The following is a 25,284-nucleotide window of genomic DNA, read 5'->3' as shown; positions in this document are numbered from 1 at the left end:
CAGTAAAGGCCGTTACTAGAAGGTGTTTAATGTTGGAGCGTAACCAGTCCGGGCAGTAAAGGCCGTTACTAGAAGGTGTTTAATGTTGGAGCGTAACCAGTCCGTGCAGTAAAGGCCGTTACTAGAAGGTGTTTAATGTTGGAGCGTAACCAGTCCGTGCAGTAAAGGCCGTTACTAGAAGGTGTTTAATGTTGGAGCGTAACCAGTCCGTGCAGTAAAGGCCGTTACTAGAAGGTGTTTAATGTTGGAGCGTAACCAGTCCGTGCAGTAAAGGCCGTTACTAGAAGGTGTTTAATGTTGGAGCGTAACCAGTCCCTGCAGTAAAGGCCGTTACTAGAACGTGTTTAATGTTGGAGCGTAACCAGTCCCACCAGTAAAGGCCGTTACTAGAAGGTGTTTAATGTTGGAGCGTAACCAGTCCCTGCAGTAAAGGCCGTTACTAGAAGGTGTTTAATGTCGGAGCGTAACCAGTCCCTGCAGTAAAGGCCGTTACTAGAAGGTGTTTAATGTCGGAGCGTAACCAGTCCCTGCAGTAAAGGCCGTTACTAGAAGGTGTTTAATGTTGGAGCGTAACCAGTCCCTGCAGTAAAGGCCGTTACTAGAAGGTGTTTAATGTTGGAGCGTAACCGGTCCCTGCAGTAAAGGCCGTTACTAGAAGGTGTTTAATGTTGGAGCGTAACCAGTCCATGCAGTAAAGGCCGTTACTAGAAGGTGTTTAATGTTGGAGCGTAACCGGTCCGTGCGGTAAAGGCCGTTACTAGAAGGTGTTTAATGTTGGAGCGTAACCAGTCCCTGCAGTAAAGGCCGTTACTAGAAGGTGTTTAATGTTGGAGCGTAACCAGTCCGTGCAGTAAAGGCCGTTACTAGAAGGTGTTTAATGTCGGAGCGTAACCAGTCCCTGCAGTAAAGGCCGTTACTAGAAGGTGTTTAATGTTGGAGCGTAACCAGTCCGTGCAGTAAAGGCCGTTACTAGAAGGTGTTTAATGTTGGAGCGTAACCAGTCCGTGCAGTAAAGGCCGTTACTAGAAGGTGTTTAATGTTGGAGCGTAACCAGTCCGTGCAGTAAAGGCCGTTACTAGAAGGTGTTTAATGTTGGAGCGTAACCAGTCCCTGCAGTAAAGGCCGTTACTAGAAGGTGTTTAATGTTGGAGCGTAACCAGTCCCTGCAGTAAAGGCCGTTACTAGAAGGTGTTTAATGTTGGAGCGTAACCAGTCCCTGCAGTAAAGGCCGTTACTAGAAGGTGTTTAATGTTGGAGCGTAACCAGTCCCTGCAGTAAAGGCCGTTACTAGAAGGTGTTTAATGTTGGAGCGTAACCAGTCCGTGCAGTAAAGGCCGTTACTAGAAGGTGTTTAATGTTGGAGCGTAACCAGTCCGTGCAGTAAAGGCCGTTACTAGAAGGTGTTTAATGTTGGAGCGTAACCAGTCCGTGCAGTAAAGGCCGTTACTAGAAGGTGTTTAATGTTGGAGCGTAACCAGTCCGGGCAGTAAAGGCCGTTACTAGAAGGTGTTTAATGTTGGAGCGTAACCAGTCCGTGCAGTAAAGGCCGTTACTAGGTGTTTAATGTTGGAGCGTAACCAGTCCGTGCAGTAAAGGCCGTTACTAGAAGGTGTTTAATGCTGGAGTAGAGGCTCGACCAGTTATGTACCAAAGACATCTTAAAATCTGTTTTTTTTTTAAATGTGTTTCTGCCATGTGTGATAGGCTATGTATTATATAACAGCACAATAGTTCTTTTAATTCAGTTTTCTTGGGGGGTGGGGGCTCATATACAGGCCTATGAATGAGCTGTCAGATGGTCTATGGCTGTTCTGAATGAATCCTTAGAAAGCGCTGTCCATTTCATGGTGTTGGGCTTCGGGACAGCATCCACAACGAACAGGTTCTACAGGGTTTCACCCCTGCTGTTGAACTCCTCTCTCCAAACTGATCATCACAGCGAGGGGAGCTGGATCTACAGGGTTTCACCCCTGCTGTTGAACTCCTCTCTCCAAACTGATCATCACAGTGAGGGGAGATGGAAAAGCATGATACTGTTGTGATGATAAGTGGTTGATGTGATGTCAGAGCGGTTAGAGGGACACAGAGCCATTAGGACCTGATGATAAGTGTTTGATGTGATGTCAGAGCCATTAGGACCTGATGATAAGTGTTTGATGTGATGTCAGAGCCATTAGGACCTGATGATAAGTGTTTGATGTGATGTCAGAGCCATTAGGACCTGATGATAAGTGGTTGATGTGATGTCAGAGCCATTAGGACCTGATGATAAGTGGTTTGATGTGATGTCAGAGTGGTTAGAGGGACATAGAGCCATTAGGACCTGATGATAAGTGTTTGATGTGATGTCAGAGTGGTTAGAGGGGCACAGAGCCATTAGGACCTGATGATAAGTGTTTGATGTGATGTCAGAGCGGTTAGAGGGACACAGAGCCATTAGGACCAGATGATAAGTGTTTGATGTGATGTCAGAGCCATTAGGACCTGATGATAAGTGTTTGATGTGATGTCAGAGCCATTAGGACCTGATGATAAGTGTTTGATGTGATGTCAGAGCCATTAGGACCTGATGATAAGTGTTTGATGTGATGTCAGAGCGGTTAGAGGGGCACAGAGCCATTAGGACCTGATGATAAGTGTTTGATGTGATGTCAGAGCCATTAGGACCTGATGATAAGTGGTTGATGTGATGTCAGAGCGGTTAGAGGGACACAGAGCCATTAGGACCTGCTGGTTGTTAGTGAGTTACTACCAATGCATGACCAGAGTGCAGAAGAGGAGACTCAAGACTGTGGCGGTAATATGGTCACCGCAACAGCCGTACACACACACACACACACACACACACACACACACACACACACACACACAGCAGGCGTACCCGAGCAGAGGTTTCTCCAAACAGCAGTCTGTTGTCAAGGCCGCTGGTGCCATATGTTCTGGTGGTGAAATCATTGGTAGTGAAGTCATCCATGGCTCAGCAGCTCCACCCCATGGACACACAGAGGAACTGCATGCTAGTGCCTCCACAGGGGCAGGCCTTACCGGACAGGAAGCAGGGCCAGCCAACCAGATGCCTGACCTGAAGGGTGGGAGGAAGAGGAGAGGGAAGTTACTAGCCTGTCCCTCACCCCATAAAGGGACTGGCTAAAACACTCCCTCCTCTACTTCCCTTTCTGATTACCTCCTCTCTTTCCTTGATCCCCTCTCTTTCCCCTCTCATCTCTGCCCCCATCCCCTCTCTTCCCCTTCTCATCTCTGCCCCCAGCCCCTCTCTTTCCCCTCTCATCTCTGCCCCCAGCCCCTCTCTTCCCCTTCTCATCTCTGCCCCCAGCCCCTCTCTCCCCCTTCTCATATCTGCCCCCAGGCCCTCTCTTCCCCTTCTCATCTCTGCCCCCAGCCCCTCTCTTCCCCCTCTCATCTCTGCCCCCAGCCCCTCTCTTCCCCTTCTCATCTCTGCCCCCAGCCCCTCTCTTCCCCTTCTCATCTCTGCCCCCAGCCCCTCTCATCACTGCCCCCATCCCCTCTCTCATCTCTGCCCCCAGCCCCTCTCTTCCCCCTCTCATCTCTGCCCCCAGCCCCTCTCTTCCCCTTCTCATCTCTGCCCCCAGCCCCTCTCTTCCCCTTCTCATCTCTGCCCCCAGCCCCTCTCATCTCTGCCCCCAGCCCCTCTCTTCCCCTTCTCATCTCTGCCCCCAGCCCTTCTCATCTCTGCCCCCAGCCCCTCTCATCTCTGCCCCCAGCCCCTCTCTTCCCCCTCTCATCTCATCTCTGCCCCCAGCCCCTCTCTTCCCCCTCTCATCTCTGCCCCCAGCCCCTATCTTCCCCTTCTCATCTCTGCCCCCAGCCCCTCTCTCCCCCTTCTCATCTCTGCCCCCAGCCCTTCTCATCTCTGCCCCCAGCCCCTCTCATCTCTGCCCCCAGCCCCTCTCTTCCCCCTCTCATCTCATCTCTGCCCCCAGCCCCTCTCTTCCCCCTCTCATCTCTGCCCCCAGCCCCTCTCTTCCCCTTCTCATCTCTGCCCCCAGCCCCTCTCATCTCTGCCCCCATCCCCTCTCATCTCTGCCCCCAGCCCCTCTCTTCCCCTTCTCATCTCTGCCCCCAGCCCCTCTCTTCCCCTTCTCATCTCTGCCCCCAGCCCCTCTCTTCCCCTTCTCATCTCTGCCCCCAGCCCCTCTCTTCCCCTTCTCATCTCTGCCCCCAGCCCCTCTCTTCCCCTTCTCATCTCTGCCCCCAGCCCCTCTCTTCCCCTTCTCATCTCTGCCCCCAGCCCCTCTCTTCCCCCTCTCATCTCTGCCCCCAGCCCCTCTCTTCACCCTCTCATCTCTGCCCCCAGCCCCTCTCTTCCCCTTCTCATCTCTGCCCCCAGCCCCTCTCTTCCCCCTCTCATCTCTGCCCCCAGCCCCTCTCTTCCCCTTCTCATCTCTGCCCCCATCCCCTCTCTTCCCCTTCTCATCTCTGCCCCCAGGCCCTCTCTTCCCCTTCTCATCTCTGCCCCCAGCCCCTCTCATCTCTGCCCCCAGCCCCTCTCTTCCCCCTCTCATCTCTGCCCCCAGCCCCTCTCTTCCCCTTCTCATCTCTGCCCCCAGCCCCTCTCTCCCCCTTCTCATCTCTGCCCCCAGCCCCTCTCTTCCCCTTCTCATATCTGCCCCCAGCCCCTCTCTCCCCCTTCTCATCTCTGCCCCCAGCCCCTCTCTCCCCCTTCTCATCTCTGCCCCCAGCCCCTCTCTTCCCCTTCTCATCTCTGCCCCCAGCCCCTCTCTTCCCCCTCTCATCTCTGCCCCCAGCCCCTCTCATCTCTGCCCCCAGCCCCTCTCTTCCCCTTCTCATCTCTGCCCCCAGCCCCTCTCATCTCTGCCCCCAGCCCCTCTCTTCCCCTTCTCATCTCTGCCCCCAGCCCCTCTCTTCCCCCTCTCATCTCTGCCCCCAGCCCCTCTCTTCCCCTTCTCATCTCTGCCCCCAGCCCCTCTCTTCCCCTTCTCATCTCTGCCCCCAGGCCCTCTCTTCCCCTTCTCATCTCTGCCCCCAGCCCCTCTCTTCCCCTTCTCATCTCTGCCCCCAGCCCCTCTCTCCCCCTCTCATCTCTGCCCCCAGCCCCTCTCTTCCCCTTCTCATCTCTGCCCCCAGGCCCTCTCTTCCCCTTCTCATCTCTGCCCCCAGGCCCTCTCTTCCCCTTCTCATCTCTGCCCCCAGCCCCTCTCATCTCTGCCCCCAGCCCCTCTCATCTCTGCCTCAGCCCCTCTCATCTCTGCCTCAGCCCCTCTCATCTCTGCCCCCAGCCCCTCTCTTCCCCCTCTCATCTCTGCCCCCAGCCCCTCTCATCCCCTTCTCATCTCTGCCCCCAGCCCCTCTCATCTCTGCCCCCAGCCCCTCTCATCTCTGCCCCCAGCCCCTCTCATCTCTGCCCCCAGCCCCTCTCATCTCTGCCCCCAGCCCCTCTCATCTCTGCCCCCAGCCCCTCTCATCTCTGCCCCCAGCCCCTCTCATCTCTGCCCCCAGCCCCTCTCATCTCTGCCCCCAGCCCCTCTCATCTCTGCCCCCAGCCCCTCTCTTCCCCTTCTCATCTCTGCCCCCAGGCCCTCTCTTCCCCTTCTCATCTCTGCCCCCAGCCCCTCTCATCTCTGCCCCCAGCCCCTCTCATCTCTGCCCCCAGCCCCTCTCATCTCTGCCCCCAGCCCCTCTCATCTCTGCCCCCAGCCCCTCTCATCTCTGCCCCCAGCCCCTCTCATCTCTGCCCCCAGCCCCTCTCATCTCTGCCCCCAGCCCCTCTCTTCCCCTTCTCATCTCTGCCCCCAGCCCCTCTCTTTCCCTTCTCATCTCTGCCCCCATCCCCTCTCTTCCCCCTCTCATCTCTGCCCCCAGCCCCTCTCTTCCCCTTCTCATCTCTGCCCCCAGCCCCTCTCTTCCCCTTCTCATCTCTGCCCCCAGCCCCTCTCATCTCTGCCCCCAGCCCCTCTCATCTCTGCCCCCAGCCCCTCTCATCTCTGCCCCCAGCCCCTCTCATCTCTGCCCCCAGCCCCTCTCATCTCTGCCCCCAGCCCCTCTCATCTCTGCCCCCAGCCCCTCTCATCTCTGCCCCCAGCCCCTCTCATCTCTGCCCCCAGCCCTTCTCATCTCTGCCCCCAGCCCCTCTCATCTCTGCCCCCAGCCCCTCTCTTCCCCTTCTCATCTCTGCCCCCATCCCCTCTCTTCCCCCTCTCATCTCATCTCTGCCCCCAGCCCCTCTCTTCCCCTTCTCATGTCTGCCCCCAGCCCCTCTCTTCCCCCTCTCATCTCATCTCTGCCCCCAGCCCCTCTCTTCCCCTTCTCATCTCTGCCCCCAGCCCCTCTCATCTCTGCCCCCAGCCCCTCTCTGCCCCTTCTCATCTCTGCCCCCAGCCCCTCTCATCTCTGCCCCCAGCCCCTCTCATCTCTGCCCCCAGCCCCTCTCATCTCTGCCCCCAGCCCCTCTCATCTCTGCCCCCAGCCCCTCTCATCTCTGCCCCCAGCCCCTCTCATCTCTGCCCCCAGCCCCTCTCATCTCTGCCCCCAGCCCTTCTCATCTCTGCCCCCAGCCCCTCTCATCTCTGCCCCCAGCCCCTCTCTTCCCCTTCTCATCTCTGCCCCCAGCCCCTCTCATCTCTGCCCCCAGCCCCTCTCTTCCCCTTCTCATCTCTGCCCCCAGCCCTTCTCATCTCTGCCCCCAGCCCCTCTCATCTCTGCCCCCAGCCCCTCTCATCTCTGCCCCCAGCCCCTCTCTTCCCCTTCTCATCTCTGCCCCCAGCCCTTCTCATCTCTGCCCCCAGCCCCTCTCATCTCTGCCCCCAGCCCCTCTCTTCCCCCTCTCATCTCATCTCTGCCCCCAGCCCCTCTCTTCCCCCTCTCATCTCTGCCCCCAGCCCCTATCTTCCCCTTCTCATCTCTGCCCCCAGCCCCTCTCTCCCCCTTCATCTCTGCCCCCAGCCCCTCTCTTCCCCTTCTCATCTCTGCCCCCAGCCCCTCTCTCCCCCTTCATCTCTGCCCCCAGCCCCTCTCTTCCCCTTCTCATCTCTGCCCCCAGCCCCTCTCTTCCCCTTCTCATCTCTGCCCCCAGCCCCTCTCTTCCCCTTCTCATCTCTGCCCCCAGCCCCTCTCTTCCCCTTCTCATCTCTGCCCCCATCCCCTCTCATCTCTGCCCCCAGCCCCTCTCTTCCCCCTCTCATCTCTGCCCCCAGCCCCTCTCTTCCCCTTCTCATCTCTGCCCCCAGCCCCTCTCTTCCCCTTCTCATCTCTGCCCCCAGGCCCTCTCTTCCCCTTCTCATCTCTGCCCCCAGCCCCTCTCATCTCTGCCCCCAGCCCCTCTCTTCCCCCTCTCATCTCTGCCCCCAGCCCCTCTCTTCCCCTTCTCATCTCTGCCCCCATCCCCTCTCATCTCTGCCCCCAGCCCCTCTCTTCCCCTTCTCATCTCTGCCCCCAGCCCCTCTCTTCCCCTTCTCATCTCTGCCCCCAGCCCCTCTCTTCCCCTTCTCATCTCTGCCCCCAGCCCCTCTCTTCCCCCTCTCATCTCTGCCCCCAGCCCCTCTCATCTCTGCCCCCAGCCCCTCTCTTCCCCTTCTCATCTCTGCCCCCAGCCCCTCTCTCCCCCTCTCATCTCTGCCCCCAGCCCCTCTCTTCCCCCTCTCATCTCTGCCCCCAGCCCCTCTCTTCCCCTTCTCATCTCTGCCCCCAGCCCCTCTCTTCCCCTTCTCATCTCTGCCCCCAGCCCCTCTCTTCCCCTTCTCATCTCTGCCCCCAGGCCCTCTCTTCCCCTTCTCATCTCTGCCCCCAGCCCCTCTCATCTCTGCCCCCAGCCCCTCTCATCTCTGCCTCAGCCCCTCTCATCTCTGCCTCAGCCCCTCTCATCTCTGCCCCCAGCCCCTCTCTTCCCCTTCTCATCTCTGCCCCCAGCCCTTCTCATCTCTGCCCCCAGCCCCTCTCATCTCTGCCCCCAGCCCCTCTCTTCCCCTTCTCATCTCTGCCCCCAGCCCTTCTCATCTCTGCCCCCAGCCCCTCTCATCTCTGCCCCCAGCCCCTCTCTTCCCCCTCTCATCTCATCTCTGCCCCCAGCCCCTCTCTTCCCCCTCTCATCTCTGCCCCCAGCCCCTATCTTCCCCTTCTCATCTCTGCCCCCAGCCCCTCTCTCCCCCTTCTCATCTCTGCCCCCAGCCCTTCTCATCTCTGCCCCCAGCCCCTCTCATCTCTGCCCCCAGCCCCTCTCTTCCCCATCTCATCTCTGCCCCCAGCCCCTCTCTTCCCCCTCTCATCTCTGCCCCCAGCCCCTCTCTTCCCCTTCTCATCTCTGCCCCCATCCCCTCTCTTCCCCTTCTCATCTCTGCCCCCAGCCCCTCTCTTCCCCTTCTCATCTCTGCCCCCAGCCCCTCTCTTCCCCTTCTCATCTCTGCCCCCAGCCCCTCTCTTCCCCTTCTCATCTCTGCCCCCAGCCCCTCTCATCTCTGCCCCCAGCCCCTCTCATCTCTGCCCCCAGCCCCTCTCATCTCTGCCCCCAGCCCCTCTCATCTCTGCCCCCAGCCCCTCTCATCTCTGCCCCCAGCCCCTCTCATCTCTGCCCCCAGCCCCTCTCATCTCTGCCCCCAGCCCCTCTCATCTCTGCCCCCAGCCCTTCTCATCTCTGCCCCCAGCCCCTCTCATCTCTGCCCCCAGCCCCTCTCTTCCCCTTCTCATCTCTGCCCCCATCCCCTCTCTTCCCCCTCTCATCTCATCTCTGCCCCCAGCCCCTCTCTTCCCCTTCTCATGTCTGCCCCCAGCCCCTCTCTTCCCCCTCTCATCTCATCTCTGCCCCCAGCCCCTCTCTTCCCCTTCTCATCTCTGCCCCCAGCCCCTCTCATCTCTGCCCCCAGCCCCTCTCTGCCCCTTCTCATCTCTGCCCCCAGCCCCTCTCATCTCTGCCCCCAGCCCCTCTCATCTCTGCCCCCAGCCCCTCTCATCTCTGCCCCCAGCCCCTCTCATCTCTGCCCCCAGCCCCTCTCATCTCTGCCCCCAGCCCCTCTCATCTCTGCCCCCAGCCCCTCTCATCTCTGCCCCCAGCCCCTCTCATCTCTGCCCCCAGCCCTTCTCATCTCTGCCCCCAGCCCCTCTCATCTCTGCCCCCAGCCCCTCTCTTCCCCTTCTCATCTCTGCCCCCAGCCCCTCTCATCTCTGCCCCCAGCCCCTCTCTTCCCCTTCTCATCTCTGCCCCCAGCCCTTCTCATCTCTGCCCCCAGCCCCTCTCATCTCTGCCCCCAGCCCCTCTCATCTCTGCCCCCAGCCCCTCTCTTCCCCTTCTCATCTCTGCCCCCAGCCCTTCTCATCTCTGCCCCCAGCCCCTCTCATCTCTGCCCCCAGCCCCTCTCTTCCCCCTCTCATCTCATCTCTGCCCCCAGCCCCTCTCTTCCCCCTCTCATCTCTGCCCCCAGCCCCTATCTTCCCCTTCTCATCTCTGCCCCCAGCCCCTCTCTCCCCCTTCATCTCTGCCCCCAGCCCCTCTCTTCCCCTTCTCATCTCTGCCCCCAGCCCCTCTCTCCCCCTTCATCTCTGCCCCCAGCCCCTCTCTTCCCCTTCTCATCTCTGCCCCCAGCCCCTCTCTTCCCCTTCTCATCTCTGCCCCCAGCCCCTCTCTTCCCCTTCTCATCTCTGCCCCCAGCCCCTCTCTTCCCCTTCTCATCTCTGCCCCCATCCCCTCTCATCTCTGCCCCCAGCCCCTCTCTTCCCCCTCTCATCTCTGCCCCCAGCCCCTCTCTTCCCCTTCTCATCTCTGCCCCCAGCCCCTCTCTTCCCCTTCTCATCTCTGCCCCCAGGCCCTCTCTTCCCCTTCTCATCTCTGCCCCCAGCCCCTCTCATCTCTGCCCCCAGCCCCTCTCTTCCCCCTCTCATCTCTGCCCCCAGCCCCTCTCTTCCCCTTCTCATCTCTGCCCCCATCCCCTCTCATCTCTGCCCCCAGCCCCTCTCTTCCCCTTCTCATCTCTGCCCCCAGCCCCTCTCTTCCCCTTCTCATCTCTGCCCCCAGCCCCTCTCTTCCCCTTCTCATCTCTGCCCCCAGCCCCTCTCTTCCCCCTCTCATCTCTGCCCCCAGCCCCTCTCATCTCTGCCCCCAGCCCCTCTCTTCCCCTTCTCATCTCTGCCCCCAGCCCCTCTCTCCCCCTCTCATCTCTGCCCCCAGCCCCTCTCTTCCCCCTCTCATCTCTGCCCCCAGCCCCTCTCTTCCCCTTCTCATCTCTGCCCCCAGCCCCTCTCTTCCCCTTCTCATCTCTGCCCCCAGCCCCTCTCTTCCCCTTCTCATCTCTGCCCCCAGGCCCTCTCTTCCCCTTCTCATCTCTGCCCCCAGCCCCTCTCATCTCTGCCCCCAGCCCCTCTCATCTCTGCCTCAGCCCCTCTCATCTCTGCCTCAGCCCCTCTCATCTCTGCCCCCAGCCCCTCTCTTCCCCTTCTCATCTCTGCCCCCAGCCCTTCTCATCTCTGCCCCCAGCCCCTCTCATCTCTGCCCCCAGCCCCTCTCTTCCCCTTCTCATCTCTGCCCCCAGCCCTTCTCATCTCTGCCCCCAGCCCCTCTCATCTCTGCCCCCAGCCCCTCTCTTCCCCCTCTCATCTCATCTCTGCCCCCAGCCCCTCTCTTCCCCCTCTCATCTCTGCCCCCAGCCCCTATCTTCCCCTTCTCATCTCTGCCCCCAGCCCCTCTCTCCCCCTTCTCATCTCTGCCCCCAGCCCTTCTCATCTCTGCCCCCAGCCCCTCTCATCTCTGCCCCCAGCCCCTCTCTTCCCCATCTCATCTCTGCCCCCAGCCCCTCTCTTCCCCCTCTCATCTCTGCCCCCAGCCCCTCTCTTCCCCTTCTCATCTCTGCCCCCATCCCCTCTCTTCCCCTTCTCATCTCTGCCCCCAGCCCCTCTCTTCCCCTTCTCATCTCTGCCCCCAGCCCCTCTCTTCCCCTTCTCATCTCTGCCCCCAGCCCCTCTCTTCCCCTTCTCATCTCTGCCCCCAGCCCCTCTCATCTCTGCCCCCAGCCCCTCTCATCTCTGCCCCCAGCCCCTCTCTTCCCCTTCTCATCTCTGCCCCCAGCCCCTCTCTTCCCCTTCTCATCTCTGCCCCCAGCCCCTCTCTTCCCCCTCTCATCTCTGCCCCCAGCCCCTCTCTTCCCCCTCTCATCTCTGCCCCCAGCCCCTCTCTTCCCCTTCTCATCTCTGCCCCCATCCCCTCTCTTCCCCTTCTCATCTCTGCCCCCAGCCCCTCTCTTCCCCCTCTCATCTCTGCCCCCAGCCCCTCTCATCTCTGCCCCCAGCCCCTCTCTTCCCCCTCTCATCTCTGCCCCCAGCCCCTCTCATCTCTGCCCCCAGCCCCTCTCTTCCCCCTCTCATCTCTGCCCCCAGCCCCTCTCTTCCCCCTCTCATCTCTGCCCCCAGCCCCTCTCTTCCCCTTCTCATCTCTGCCCCCAGGCCCTCTCTTCCCCTTCTCATCTCTGCCCCCAGCCCCTCTCATCTCTGCCCCCAGCCCCTCTCATCTCTGCCCCCAGCCCCTCTCATCTCTGCCTCAGCCCCTCTCATCTCTGCCCCCAGCCCCTCTCTTCCCCTTCTCATATCTGCCCCCAGCCCCTCTCTTCCCCTTCTCATCTCTGCCCCCAGCCCCTCTCTTCCCCTTCTCATCTCTGCCCCCAGCCCCTCTCATCTCTGCCCCCAGCCCCTCTCATCTCTGCCCCCAGCCCCTCTCATCTCTGCCCCCAGCCCCTCTCATCTCTGCCCCCAGCCCCTCTCATCTCTGCCCCCAGCCCCTCTCATCTCTGCCCCCAGCCCCTCTCATCTCTGCCCCCAGCCCCTCTCATCTCTGCCCCCAGCCCCTCTCATCTCTGCCCCCAGCCCCTCTCATCTCTGCCCCCAGCCCCTCTCATCTCTGCCCCCAGCCCCTCTCTTCCCCTTCTCATCTCTGCCCCCAGGCCCTCTCTTCCCCTTCTCATCTCTGCCCCCAGGCCCTCTCTTCCCCCTCTCATCTCTGACCCCAGCCCCTCTCATCTCTGCCCCCATCCCCTCTCTTCCCCTTCTCATCTCTGCCCCCAGCCCCTCTCTTCCCCTTCTCATCTCTGCCCCCAGGCCCTCTCTTCCCCTTCTCATCTCTGCCCCCAGCCCCTCTCATCTCTGCCTCAGCCCCTCTCATCTCTGCCCCCAGCCCCTCTCATCTCTGCCCCCAGCCCCTCTCATCTCTGCCCCCAGCCCCTCTCTTCCCCTTCTCATCTCTGCCCCCAGCCCCTCTCTTCCCCTTCTCATCTCTGCCCCCATCCCCTCTCTTCCCCCTCTCATCTCTGCCCCCAGCCCCTCTCTTCCCCTTCTCATCTCTGCCCCCAGCCCCTCTCTTCCCCTTCTCATCTCTGCCCCCAGCCCCTCTCTTCCCCTTCTCATCTCTGCCCCCAGCCCCTCTCTTCCCCTTCTCATCTCTGCCCCCAGCCCCTCTCTTCCCCCTCTCATCTCTGCCCCCAGCCCCTCTCTTCCCCTTCTCATCTCTGCCCCCAGCCCCTCTCTTCCCCCTCTCATCTCTGCCCCCAGCCCCTCTCTTCCCCTTCTCATCTCTGCCCCCAGCCCCTCTCTTCCCCCTCTCATCTCTGCCCCCAGCCCCTCTCTTCCCCCTCTCATCTCTGCCCCCAGCCCCTCTCTTCCCCTTCTCATCTCTGCCCCCAGCCCCTCTCTTCCCCCTCTCATCTCTGCCCCCAGCCCCTCTCTTCCCCTTCTCATCTCTGCCCCCAGCCCCTCTCTTCCCCTTCTCATCTCTGCCCCCAGCCCCTCTCTTCCCCCTCTCATCTCTGCCCCCAGCCCCTCTCTTCCCCCTCTCATCTCTGCCCCCAGCCCCTCTCTTCCCCTTCTCATCTCTGCCCCCAGCCCCTCTCTTCCCCTTCTCATCTCTGCCCCCAGCCCCTCTCTTCCCCTTCTCATCTCTGCCCCCAGCCCCTCTCTTCCCCCTCTCATCTCTGCCCCCAGCCCCTCTCTTCCCCTTCTCATCTCTGCCCCCAGCCCCTCTCTTCCCCTTCTCATCTCTGCCCCCAGCCCCTTCTCATCTCTGCCCCCAGCCCCTCTCATCTCTGCCCCCAGCCCCTCTCATCTCTGCCCCCAGCCCCTCTCATCTCTGCCCCCAGCCCCTCTCATCTCTGCCCCCAGCCCCTCTCATCTCTGCCCCCAGCCCCTCTCATCTCTGCCCCCAGCCCCTCTCATCTCTGCCCCCAGCCCCTCTCATCTCTGCCCCCAGCCCCTCTCATCTCTGCCCCCAGCCCCTCTCATCTCTGCCCCCAGCCCTTCTCATCTCTGCCCCCAGCCCCTCTCATCTCTGCCCCCAGCCCCTCTCTTCCCCTTCTCATCTCTGCCCCCAGCCCCTCTCATCTCTGCCCCCAGCCCCTCTCTTCCCCTTCTCATCTCTGCCCCCAGCCCTTCTCATCTCTGCCCCCAGCCCCTCTCATCTCTGCCCCCAGCCCCTCTCTTCCCCTTCTCATCTCTGCCCCCAGCCCTTCTCATCTCTGCCCCCAGCCCCTCTCATCTCTGCCCCCAGCCCCTCTCTTCCCCCTCTCATCTCATCTCTGCCCCCAGCCCCTCTCTTCCCCCTCTCATCTCTGCCCCCAGCCCCTATCTTCCCCTTCTCATCTCTGCCCCCAGCCCCTCTCTCCCCCTTCATCTCTGCCCCCAGCCCCTCTCTTCCCCTTCTCATCTCTGCCCCCAGCCCCTCTCTTCCCCTTCTCATCTCTGCCCCCAGCCCCTCTCTTCCCCTTCTCATCTCTGCCCCCAGCCCCTCTCTTCCCCCTCTCATCTCTGCCCCCAGCCCCTCTCTTCCCCTTCTCATCTCTGCCCCCAGCCCCTCTCTTCCCCTTCTCATCTCTGCCCCCATCCCCTCTCTTCCCCTTCTCATCTCTGCCCCCAGCCCCTCTCTTCCCCTTCTCATCTCTGCCCCCAGCCCCTCTCTTCCCCTTCTCATCTCTGCCCCCAGCCCCTCTCATCTCTGCCCCCAGCCCCTCTCTTCCCCCTCATCTCTGCCCCCAGCCCCTCTCTTCCCCTTCTCATCTCTGCCCCCAGCCCCTCTCTTCCCCCTTCTCATCTCTGCCCCCAGCCCCTCTCTTCCCCTTCTCATCTCTGCCCCCAGCCCCTCTCTTCCCCTTCTCATCTCTGCCCCCAGCCCCTCTCTTCCCCTTCTCATCTCTGCCCCCATCCCCTCTCTTCCCCTTCTCATCTCTGCCCCCAGCCCCTCTCTTCCCCTTCTCATCTCTGCCCCCAGCCCCTCTCATCTCTGCCCCCAGCCCCTCTCATCTCTGCCCCCAGCCCCTCTCATCTCTGCCCCCAGCCCCTCTCATCTCTGCCCCCAGCCCCTCTCATCTCTGCCCCCAGCCCCTCTCTTCCCCTTCTCATCTCTGCCCCCAGGCCCTCTCTTCCCCTTCTCATCTCTGCCCCCAGCCCCTCTCATCTCTGCCCCCAGCCCCTCTCATCTCTGCCCCCAGCCCCTCTCTTCCCCTTCTCATCTCTGCCCCCAGCCCCTCTCTTCCCCTTCTCATCTCTGCCCCCATCCCCTCTCTTCCCCCTCTCATCTCTGCCCCCAGCCCCTCTCTTCCCCTTCTCATCTCTGCCCCCAGCCCCTCTCTTCCCCTTCTCATCTCTGCCCCCAGCCCCTCTCTTCCCCTTCTCATCTCTGCCCCCAGCCCCTCTCTTCCCCTTCTCATCTCTGCCCCCAGCCCCTCTCATCTCTGCCCCCAGCCCCTCTCTTCCCCTTCTCATCTCTGCCCCCAGCCCCTCTCATCTCTGCCCCCAGCCCCTCTCTTCCCCTTCTCATCTCTGCCCCCAGCCCCTCTCTTCCCCTTCTCATCTCTGCCCCCAGCCCCTCTCATCTCTGCCCCCAGCCCCTCTCATCTCTGCCCCCAGCCCCTCTCATCTCTGCCCCCAGCCCCTCTCATCTCTGCCCCCAGCCCCTCTCATCTCTGCCCCCAGCCCCTCTCATCTCTGCCCCCAGCCCCTCTCATCTCTGCCCCCAGGCCCTCTCTTCCCCTTCTCATCTCTGCCCCCAGCCCCTCTCTTCCCCTTCTCATCTCTGCCCCCAGCCCCTCTCATCTCTGCCCCCAGCCCCTCTCATCTCTGCCCCCAGCCCCTCTCATCTCTGCCCCCAGCCCCTCTCATCTCTGCCCCCAGCCCCTCTCATCTCTGCCCCCAGCCCCTCTCATCTCTGCCCCCAGCCCCTCTCATCTCTGCCCCCAGCCCCTCTCATCTCTGCCCCCAGCCCCTCTCATCTCTGCCCCCAGCCCCTCTCATCTCTGCCCCCAGCCCCTCTCTTCCCCTTCTCATCTCTGCCCCCAGGCCCTCTCTTCCCCTTCTCATCTCTGCCCCCAGCCCCTCTCATCTCTGCCCCCAGCCCCTCTCTTCCCCTTCTCATCTCTGCCCCCAGCCCCTCTCTTCCCCTTCTCATCTCTGCCCCCAGCCCCTCTCTTCCCCTTCTCATCTCTGCCCCCAGGCCCTCTCTTCCCCCTCTCATCTCATCTCTGCCCCCAGGCCCTCTCTTCCCCCTCTCATCTCATCTCTGCCCCCAGCCCCTCTCTTCCCCCTCTCATCTCTGCCCCCAGCCCCTCTCTTCCCCCTCTCATCTCTGCCCCCAGCCCCTCTCTTCCCCCTCTCATCTCTGCCCCCAGCCCCTCTCTTCCCCCTCTCATCTCTGCCCCCAGCCCCTCTCTTCCCCCTCTCATCTCTGCCCCCAGCCCCTCTCTTCCCCCTCTCATCTCTGCCCCCAGCCCCTCTCTTCCCCTTCTCATATCTGCCCCCAGCCCCTCTCTTCCCCTTCTCATCTCTGCCCCCAGCCCCTCTCTTCCCCTTCTCATCTCTGCCCCCAGCCCCTCTCTTCCCCTTCTCATCTCTGCCCCCAGCCCCTCTCTTCCCCCTCTCATCTCTGCCCCCAGCCCCTCTCTTCCCCTTCTCATCTCTGCCCCCAGCCCCTCTCTTCCCCTTCTCATCTCTGCCCCCAGCCCCTCTCTTCCCCTTCTCATCTCTGCCCCCAGCCCCTCTCTTCCCCCTCTCATCTCTGCCCCCAGCCCCTCTCTTCCCCTTCTCATCTCTGCCCCCAGCCCCTCTCTTCCCCTTCTCATCTCTGCCCCCAGCCCCTCTCTTCCCCCTCTCATCTCTGCCCCCAGCCCCTCTCTTCCCCTTCTCATCTCTGCCCCCATCCCCTCTCTTCCCCTTCTCATCTCTGCCCCCAGCCCCTCTCTTCCCCCTCTCATCTCTGCCCCCAGCCCCTCTCTTCCCCTTCTCATCTCTGCCCCCAGCCCCTCTCATCTCTGCCCCCAGCCCCTCTCTTCCCCTTCTCATATCTGCCCCCAGGCCCTCTCTTCCCCTTCTCATCTCTGCCCCCAGGCCCTCTCTTCCCCTTCTCATCTCTGCCCCCAGCCCCTCTCTTCCCCCTCTCATCTCTGCCCCCAGCCCCTCTCTTCCCCCTCTCATCTCTGCCCCCATCCCCTCTCTTCCCCTTCTCATCTCTGCCCCCAGCCCCTCTCTTCCCCCTCTCATCTCTGCCCCCAGCCCCTCTCTTCCCCTTCTCATCTCTGCCCCCAGCCCCTCTCATCTCTGCCCCCAGCCCCTCTCATCTCTGCCCCCAGCCCCTCTCATCTCTGCCCCCAGCCCCTCTCATCTCTGCCCCCAGCCCCTCTCTTCCCCTTCTCATCTCTGCCCCCAGCCCCTCTCTTCCCCTTCTCATCTCTGCCCCCAGCCCCTCTCATCTCTGCCCCCAGCCCCTCTCTTCCCCTTCTCATCTCTGCCCCCAGCCCCTCTCTTCCCCTTCTCATCTCTGCCCCCAGCCCCTCTCTTCCCCCAGCCCCTCTCTTCCCCTTCTCATCTCTGCCCCCAGCCCCTCTCTTCCCCTTCTCATCTCTGCCCCCAGGCCCTCTCTTCCCCCTCTCATCTCATCTCTGCCCCCAGCCCCTCTCATCTCTGCCCCCAGCCCCTCTCTTCCCCCTCTCATCTCTGCCCCCAGCCCCTCTCTTCCCCCTCTCATCTCTGCCCCCAGCCCCTCTCTTCCCCTTCTCATATCTGCCCCCAGGCCCTCTCTTCCCCTTCTCATCTCTGCCCCCAGCCCCTCTCTTCCCCTTCTCATCTCTGCCCCCAGCCCCTCTCTTCCCCTTCTCATCTCTGCCCCCATCCCCTCTCTTCCCCTTCTCATCTCTGACCCCAGCCCCTCTCTTCCCCTTCTCATCTCTGCCCCCAGCCCCTCTCTTCCCCTTCTCATCTCTGCCCCCAGCCCCTCTCTTCCCCTTCTCATCTCTGCCCCCAGCCCCTCTCTTCCCCCTCTCATCTCTGCCCCCAGCCCCTCTCATCTCTGCCCCCATCCCCTCTCTTCCCCTTCTCATCTCTGCCCCCAGCCCCTCTCTTCCCCTTCTCATCTCTGCCCCCAGCCCCTCTCTTCCCCTTCTCATCTCTGCCCCCAGCCCCTCTCATCTCTGCCCCCAGCCCCTCTCTTCCCCCTCTCATCTCTGCCCCCAGCCCCTCTCTCCCCCTTCTCATCTCTGCCCCCAGCCCCTCTCTCCCCCTTCTCATCTCTGCCCCCAGCCCCTCTCTCCCCCTTCTCATCTCTGCCCCCAGCCCCTCTCTCCCCCTTCTCATCTCTGCCCCCAGCCCCTCTCTCCCCCTTCTCATCTCTGCCCCCAGCCCCTCTCTCCCCCTTCTCATCTCTGCCCCCAGCCCCTCTCTCCCCCTTCTCATCTCTGCCCCCAGCCCCTCTCTCCCCCTTCTCATCTCTGCCCCCAGCCCCTCTCTTCCCCCTCTCATCTCTGCCCCCAGCCCCTCTCTTCCCCTTCTCATCTCTGCCCCCAGCCCCTCTCTTCCCCCTCTCATCTCTGCCCCCAGCCCCTCTCATCCCCTTCTCATCTCTGCCCCCAGCCCCTCTCTTCCCCTTCTCATCTCTGCCCCCAGCCCCTCTCATCTCTGCCCCCAGCCCCTCTCATCTCTGCCCCCAGCCCCTCTCATCTCTGCCCCCAGCCCCTCTCATCTCTGCCCCCAGCCCCTCTCATCTCTGCCCCCAGCCCCTCTCATCTCTGCCCCCAGCCCCTCTCATCTCTGCCCCCAGCCCCTCTCATCTCTGCCCCCAGCCCCTCTCATCTCTGCCCCCAGCCCCTCTCATCTCTGCCCCCAGCCCCTCTCTTCCCCTTCTCATATCTGCCCCCCCCCCAGACACTAGTGGAGATCCCAGATGATTGAATGGGTCTAAGCAATATGGTGGAACTTCCACCCAGCCTATCAGAGGAAGGTTAGATCTCATGTCTGCTTCCACCCAGCCTATCAGAGGAAGGTTAGAACTCATGTCTGCTTCCACCCAGCCTATCAGAGGAAGGTTAGTACTCACGTCTGCTTCCACCCAGCCTATCAGAGGAAGGTTATACCTCATGTCTGCTTCCACCCAGCCTATCAGAGGAAGGTTAGAACTCATGTCTGCTTCCACCCAGCCTATCAGAGGAAGGTTAGAACTCATGTCTGCTTCCACCCAGCCTTTCAGAGGAAGGTTAGAACTCATGTCTGCTTCCACCCAGCCTATCAGAGGAAGGTTAGAACTCACGTCTGCTTCCACCCAGCCTATCAGAGGAAGGTTAGATCTCATGTCTGCTTCCACCTGTGAGAAGACGTCAGAACTCCACACGTCCATAGTGTGTAGTACTAGAGGTCCACTTGGGACTGGGCCTCCCTCTCCTTTCTCCTCCTGGATCTCTCTCCTCCTTTCTCCTCCTGCCTCCCTCTCCTTTCTCCTCCTGCATCCCTCTCCTTACCCCCCTTCATCCTCTCCTCCCTCCCGTACAGTCACATGTTTCCTGTCTCAGTTCTCAGAAATGCTTTAATCCCAGGAGTCAGTTGAATCAGCAAGGTCATGTTTCCTCTCTACCCTAGCTCCACCCTGGCTCTACCCCAGCTCTACCCCAGCCTCTACCCTGGCTCTAACCCCGGCTCTAACCCCGGCTCTAACCCCGGCTCCAACCCGGCTCCAACCCGGCTCCAACCCCGGCTCCAACCCCGGCTCTAACCCCAGCTCTACCCCGGCTCTACCCCTAGCTCTAGCCCGGCTCTAGCCCGGCTCTACCCCGGCTCTACCCCGGCTCTGCCCCGGCTCTAACCCCGGCTCTAACCCCGGCTCTAACCCCGGCTCTAACCCCGGCTCTAACCCCGGCTCTAACCCCGGCTCTAACCCCGGCTCTAACCCCGGCTCTAACCCCGGCTCTAACCCCGGCTCTAACCCGGCTCCAACCCCGGCTCCAACCCCGGCTCTAACCCCGGCTCCAACCCCGGCTCTAACCCCGGCTCTAACCCCGGCTCTACCCCGGCTCTAGCTCAACTCTACCCCGGCTCTAGCTCAACTCTACCCCGGCTCTAGCTCAACTCTACCCCAGCTCTAGCTCAACTCTACCCCAGCTCTAGCTCAACTCTACCCCAGCTCTAGCTCAACTCTACCCCAGCTCTAGCTCAACTCTACCCCAGCTCTAGCTCAACTCTACCCCAGCTCTAGCTCAACTCTACCCTAGCTCTAGCTCAACTCTACCCTAGCTCTAGCTCAACTCTACCCTAGCTCTAGCTCAACTCTACCCTAGCTCTAGCTCAACTCTACCCTAGCTCTAGCTCAACTCTACCCTAGCTCTAGCTCAACTCTACCCTAGCTCTAGCCCAGCTCAACCCCGGCTCTAGCCCAGCTCAACCCCGGCTCTAGCCCAGCTCAACCCCAGCTCTACCCTAGCTCTAGCTCAGCTCAACCCCGGCTCTAGCCCAGCTCTACCCTAGCTCTACCCTAGCTCTAGCCCAGCATTAGCCTGGCTCTAACCCCGGCTCTAACCCCGGCTCTAACCCCGGCTCTAACCCCGGCTCTAACCCCGGCTCTAACCCCGGCTCTAACCCCGGCTCTAACCCCGGCTCTAACCCCGGCTCTAACCCCGGCTCTAACCCCGGCTCTAACCCCGGCTCTAACCCCGGCTCTACCCCGGCTCTACCCCGGCTCTACCCCTAGCTCTACCCCTAGCTCTACCCCGGCTCTAGCCCGGCTCTAGCCCAGCTCTAGCCCAGCTCTAGCCCAGCTCCAGCCCTACCCCGGCTCTACCCCGGCTCTACCCCTAGCTCTACCCCTAGCTCTACCCCTAGCTCTACCCCTAGCTCTAGCCCTAGCTCTACCCCAGCTCTAGCCCGGCTCCACCCCTACCCCGGCTCTACCCCTAGCTCTACCCCGGCTCTACCCCGGCTCTAGCCCGGCTCTAGCCCGGCTCGAGCCCAGCTCTACCCTAGCTCGAGCCCAGCTCTACCCTAGCTCAACTCTACTCTGGCTCTAGCCTAGTTCTAGCTCAGCTCTACCCCAGCTCAACCCCAGCTCTACCCTAGCTCTAGCTCAGCTCTACCCTAGCTCTACCCTAGCTCTAGCCCAGCTCAACCCCGGCTCTAGCCCAGCTCAACCCTAGCTCTACCCTAGCTCTAGCTCAGCTCAACCCCGGCTCTAGCCCAGCTCAACCCTAGCTCTACCCTAGCTCTAGCCCAGCATTAGCCTAGCTCTAGCCTAGCTCTAGCCCAGCATTAGCCTAGCTCTAGCCTAGCCTAGCTCTAGCCCAGCATTAGCCTAGCTCTAGCCTAGCCTAGCTCTACCCTAGCTCTAGCTCTAGCCCAGCATTAGCCTAGCTCTAGCCTAGCTCTAGCCCAGCATTAGCCTAGCTCTAGCCTAGCTCTAGCCCCAGCTCAGCTCTAGCCCCAGCTCAGCTCTAGCCCCAGCTCAGCTCTAGCCCCAGCTCAGCTCTAGCCCCAGCTCAGCTCTAGCCCCAGCTCAGCTCTAGCCCCAGCTCTAGCCCAGCAGTATGTTACTGCACGGTGCAGAAGACCATTCTAGGAGAGCAGAGACTGTTTGCTGTTGCAACAACATTCTGTGTGAAAAGGCAGAATTCCTGAGGCAGCTTTGTGCTCCAAACCCACAGGAACAAGAGGTCCATTATGGGAAGTAGCTGCAACTCTCTAGCCTCCAGCTCCATCCCAGCCTGGGCTACATAATACATCCTAACCCTAAGAGCTGCTGCATGGGATCATGTGAACGGCTACACTGAAAACAACAGCAATCCCCCAACTGGAGTCTAAATGGCCTTGCTAGTTACAAACATTTTATTTATTTATTTATTTATTTATTTATTTAATATATATATATATATATATATATATATATATATATATAAATAAATAAAAAAAATATATATATTTTAACCTCTATTTAACTAGGCAAGTCAGTTATAAGAACACATTCTTATTTACAATGACGGCCTACCGGCGAACAGCGGGTTAACGGCCTTGTTCAGGGGAACAGCGGGTTAACGGCCTTGTTCAGGGGAACAGCGGGTTAACGGCCTTGTTCAGGGGAACAGCGGGTTAACGGCCTTGTTCAGGGGAACAGCGGGTTAACGGCCTTGTTCAGGGGAACAGCGGGTTAACGGCCTTGTTCAGGGGAACAGCGGGTTAACGGCCTTGTTCAGGGGAACAGCGGGTTAACGGCCTTGTTCAGGGGAACAGCGGGTTAACGGCCTTGTTCAGGGGAACAGCGGGTTAACGGCCTTGTTCAGGGGAACAGCGGGTTAACGGCCTTGTTCAGGGGAACAGCGGGTTAACGGCCTTGTTCAGGGGAACAGCGGGTTAACGGCCTTGTTCAGGGGAACAGCGGGTTAACGGCCTTGTTCAGGGGAACAGCGGGTTAACGGCCTTGTTCAGGGGAACAGCGGGTTAACTGCCTTGTTCAGGGGAACAGAGGGTTAACGGCCTTGTTCAGGGGAACAGCGGGTTAACTGCCTTGTTCAGGGGAACAGCGGGTTAACTGCCTTGTTCAGGGGAACAGCGGGTTAACTGCCTTGTTCAGGGGAACAGCGGGTTAACTGCCTTGTTCAGGGGAACAGCGGGTTAACTGCCTTGTTCAGGGGAACAGTGGGTTAACTGCCTTGTTCAGGGGCAGAACGACAGATTTTTACCTTGTCAGCTCTAACCGCCGGGCTAGAGGAAGAGATGGCATAGAGGAAGTGGTGGCAGCTGCAGAGAAGTATCTGGGTGTATGAGATTTGACGTCAGAAGAGTTACAGGGTGTGTTGAGTGGTGGTGTCCTGTCCTTTCAGGCTGTTGGCCTGAGATAAGACTAGATAGGTTTAAATAATGGAGTAGGGTGGTGGGTTTTAAAATTAATGTAGGTTAAGAGACTGAAAAGATTTGGCATGGATCCCAAGATCCTCAAAAAGTTCTACAGCTGCACCATTGAGAGCATCCTGACCTGTTACATCACCGCCTGGTATGGCGACTGCTCGGTATCCGACCGTAAAGGCTCTACAGAGGGTAATGCGTACGGCCCAGTACATCACTGGGGCCAAGCTTCCTGCCATCCAGGACCTCTATACCAGGCGGAGTCAGAGGAAGGCCCAGTACATCACTGGGGCCAAGCTTCCTGCCATCCAGGACCTCTATACCAGGCGGAGTCAGAGGAAGGCCCAGTACATCACTGGGGCCAAGCTTCCTGCCATCCAGGACCTCTATACCAGGCGGAGTCAGAGGAAGGCCCAGTACATCACTGGGGCCAAGCTTCCTGCCATCCAGGACCTCTATACCAGGCGGAGTCAGAGGAAGGCCCAGTACATCACTGGGGCCAAGCTTCCTGCCATCCAGGACCTCTATACCAGGCGGAGTCAGAGGAAGGCCCAGTACATCACTGGGGCCAAGCTTCCTGCCATCCAGGACCTCTATACCAGGCGGAGTCAGAGGAAGGCCCATAAAATGGTCAAAGACTCCAATCACCCAAGTCAGACTGTTCTCTCTGCTACCACACAGCAAGCGGTATTGGAGCGCCAAGTCTAGGTCCAAAAGGCTCCTTAACAGCTTCTACCCCCAAGCCATAAGACTGCTAAACAATTAATCAAATAGCCACCCGGACTATTTACATTGCTGCTGCCCCCCCCCCCCCCCCCCAAATTACCTCAACTAACCTGTACCCCCACACACTGACTCGGTACCGGTACCCCCTGTATATAGCCTCATTGTTGTTATTTTATTGTGTTGCGTTTAAAAAATTAAAAATCATTTTTTTTTTACTTAAGTTTATTTAGTAAATATTTTCTTAACTCTTTCTTGAACTGCACTGTTGGTTAAGGGCATGTGACAAATACTATTTGTCACATGTGACAAATACTATTTGAATTGATAGTAGGGTATTGGTTTATTTCATTTCGTTTTTCCAAGCAAAGTATATTGGAGTTATACTCCAGTCTAGTTGCTAGCAGTAATACAGCATTTATTGGATGCCAACAGCCGTTAAACCTAATCAAAGAAGAACGTTAAATAATTCAACTGCAAATCATATTGGCTACTCCACGACGTTAGGACATACGGGAAACCAACCGGTCTAGGAGATACGGGAAACCAACCGGTCTAGGCGATACGGGAAACCAACCGGTCTAGGAGATACGGGAAACCAACCGGTCTAGGAGATACGGGAAACCAACCGGTCTAGGAGATACGGGAAACCAACCGGTCTAGGAGATACGGGAAACCAACCGGTCTAGGAGATACGGGAAACCAACCGGTCTAGGAGATACGGGAAACCAACCGGTCTAGGAGATACGGGAAACCAACCGGTCTAGGAGATACGGGAAACCAACCGGTCTAGGAGATACGGGAAACCAACCCGACTAGTTAAATCACTCGTTGGAAAAGTCGGCTAACAGCTGGTAGTCGTTAGGCTTGCTAGCTAGTTTAGCTATCTTGGGCGCTGACCTCGCAGATCTGAATTTAACATTCATTTCAAACACACATCAAAGCTCACAAAACATATGTAGGAGCTTAATAGAAGACTGCTAGTTAGCCAGTAAGCCTGCTGGTTATCTAACATTAACAGCAGTTTGCTATTGATAGCATGTCCGCTAACAATAATACTACAAGGACGGCTCCAATCATCTGCCCCAAAACACAAAGGTTGAACCAAACGTCTACTTTGTCTCAATGTACTTACGTGTCAGAGCATAATAAGAGGTTGTGTTTCAGATGAATATGTGTCAACTACTTGTCACTTATCCCGTGTCGCCAAAACTTCCAGGAGCGAAATGATTCTGATCGGGTCAACCAGAAATTACAGCCTGCCAGCTTAAAGGGAACGGGACAGCGCTCTTAAAGGCTAAATGGGTTACTACGCCGATACACATTTCGGCAAAGAAAGATTTGCCATTATTCAATACAGTGTACTAAATCAACCTATTTCACATGCATTAATGGGTCTGTTTTAATTCAGTTGATGAGTGTAGATTAATGCAAACCTTTTTTAGGGACACCATTCTGCAGAAATGTTTGTGGAAATCCCAGTGGTGGAAAAAGTACCCAATTTTCATACTTGAGTGAAAGTCACCCAGTAAAATACTACTTGAGTAAAAGTCTAAAAGTATTTGGTTTTAAATATACTTATGTATCAAAAGTACATTTCATTGCTAAAATATACTTAAATATCAAAAGTAAAAGAATAAAACATTTAAAATTCCTTATACTAAGCAAAGCAGACGGCAGCATTTTCTTGTTTTGAAAATGTATGGATAGCCAGGAGGGACACTCCTACACTCAGACATCATTACAGATAGCCAGGGGGACACTCCAACACTCAGACATCATTACAGATAGCCAGGAGGACACTCCAACACTCAGACATCATTACAGATAGCCAGGGGCACACTCCAACACTCAGACATCATTACAGATAGCCAGGGCCACACTCCAACACTCAGACATCATTACAGATAGCCAGGGGCCACACTCCAACACTCAGACATCATTACAGATAGCCAGGGTCACACTCCAACACTCAGACATCATTACAGATAGCCAGGGCCACACTCCAACACTCAGACATCATTACAGATAGCCAGGGGAACACTCCAACACTCAGACATCATTACAGATAGCCAGGGCCACACTCCAACACTCAGACATCATTACAGATAGCCAGGGCCACACTCCAACACTCAGACATCATTACAGATAGCCAGGAGGACACTCCAACACTCAGACATCATTACAGATAGCCAGGGCCACACTCCAACACTCAGACATCATTACAGATAGCCAGGGTCACACTCCAACACTCAGACACCATTACAGATAGCCAGGAGGACACTCCAACACTCAGACATCATTACAGATAGCCAGGGGAACACTACAACACTCAGACATCATTACAGATAGCCAGGGGCCACACTCCAACACTCAAACATCATTACAGATAGCCAGGGGCACACTCCAACACTCAGACATCATTACAGATAGCAAGGGCCACACTCCAACACTCAGACA

At 59.0% G+C, this 25,284-nt stretch overlaps 1 protein-coding gene across 1 annotated transcript in view; it reads right to left on the bottom strand.

Annotated features, from left to right (window-relative positions):
• The window catches only part of tmem243b (transmembrane protein 243, mitochondrial b), a 32,576-nt gene extending 8,472 nt beyond the window's left edge, over positions 1-24,104 (bottom strand). The window contains exons 1-2 of the mRNA XM_055937167.1: positions 23,960-24,104; positions 2,882-3,082 (exon numbers count right to left, since the gene is read on the bottom strand). Of these exons, the coding sequence (XP_055793142.1) occupies positions 2,882-2,974 (93 nt within the window). The 5' untranslated portion in view covers positions 2,975-3,082; positions 23,960-24,104. The remainder of the gene's footprint in view (positions 1-2,881; positions 3,083-23,959) is intronic.
• Positions 24,105-25,284: the final 1,180 nt, after the last annotated feature.

Source organism: Salvelinus fontinalis, chromosome 11 (genome assembly GCF_029448725.1).
Source record: "Salvelinus fontinalis isolate EN_2023a chromosome 11, ASM2944872v1, whole genome shotgun sequence".
NCBI lineage: Eukaryota > Metazoa > Chordata > Actinopteri > Salmoniformes > Salmonidae > Salvelinus > Salvelinus fontinalis.
The sequence above is the reverse complement of the archived record's forward strand: the minus strand, read 5'-3'. Positions and strand labels throughout refer to the sequence as shown.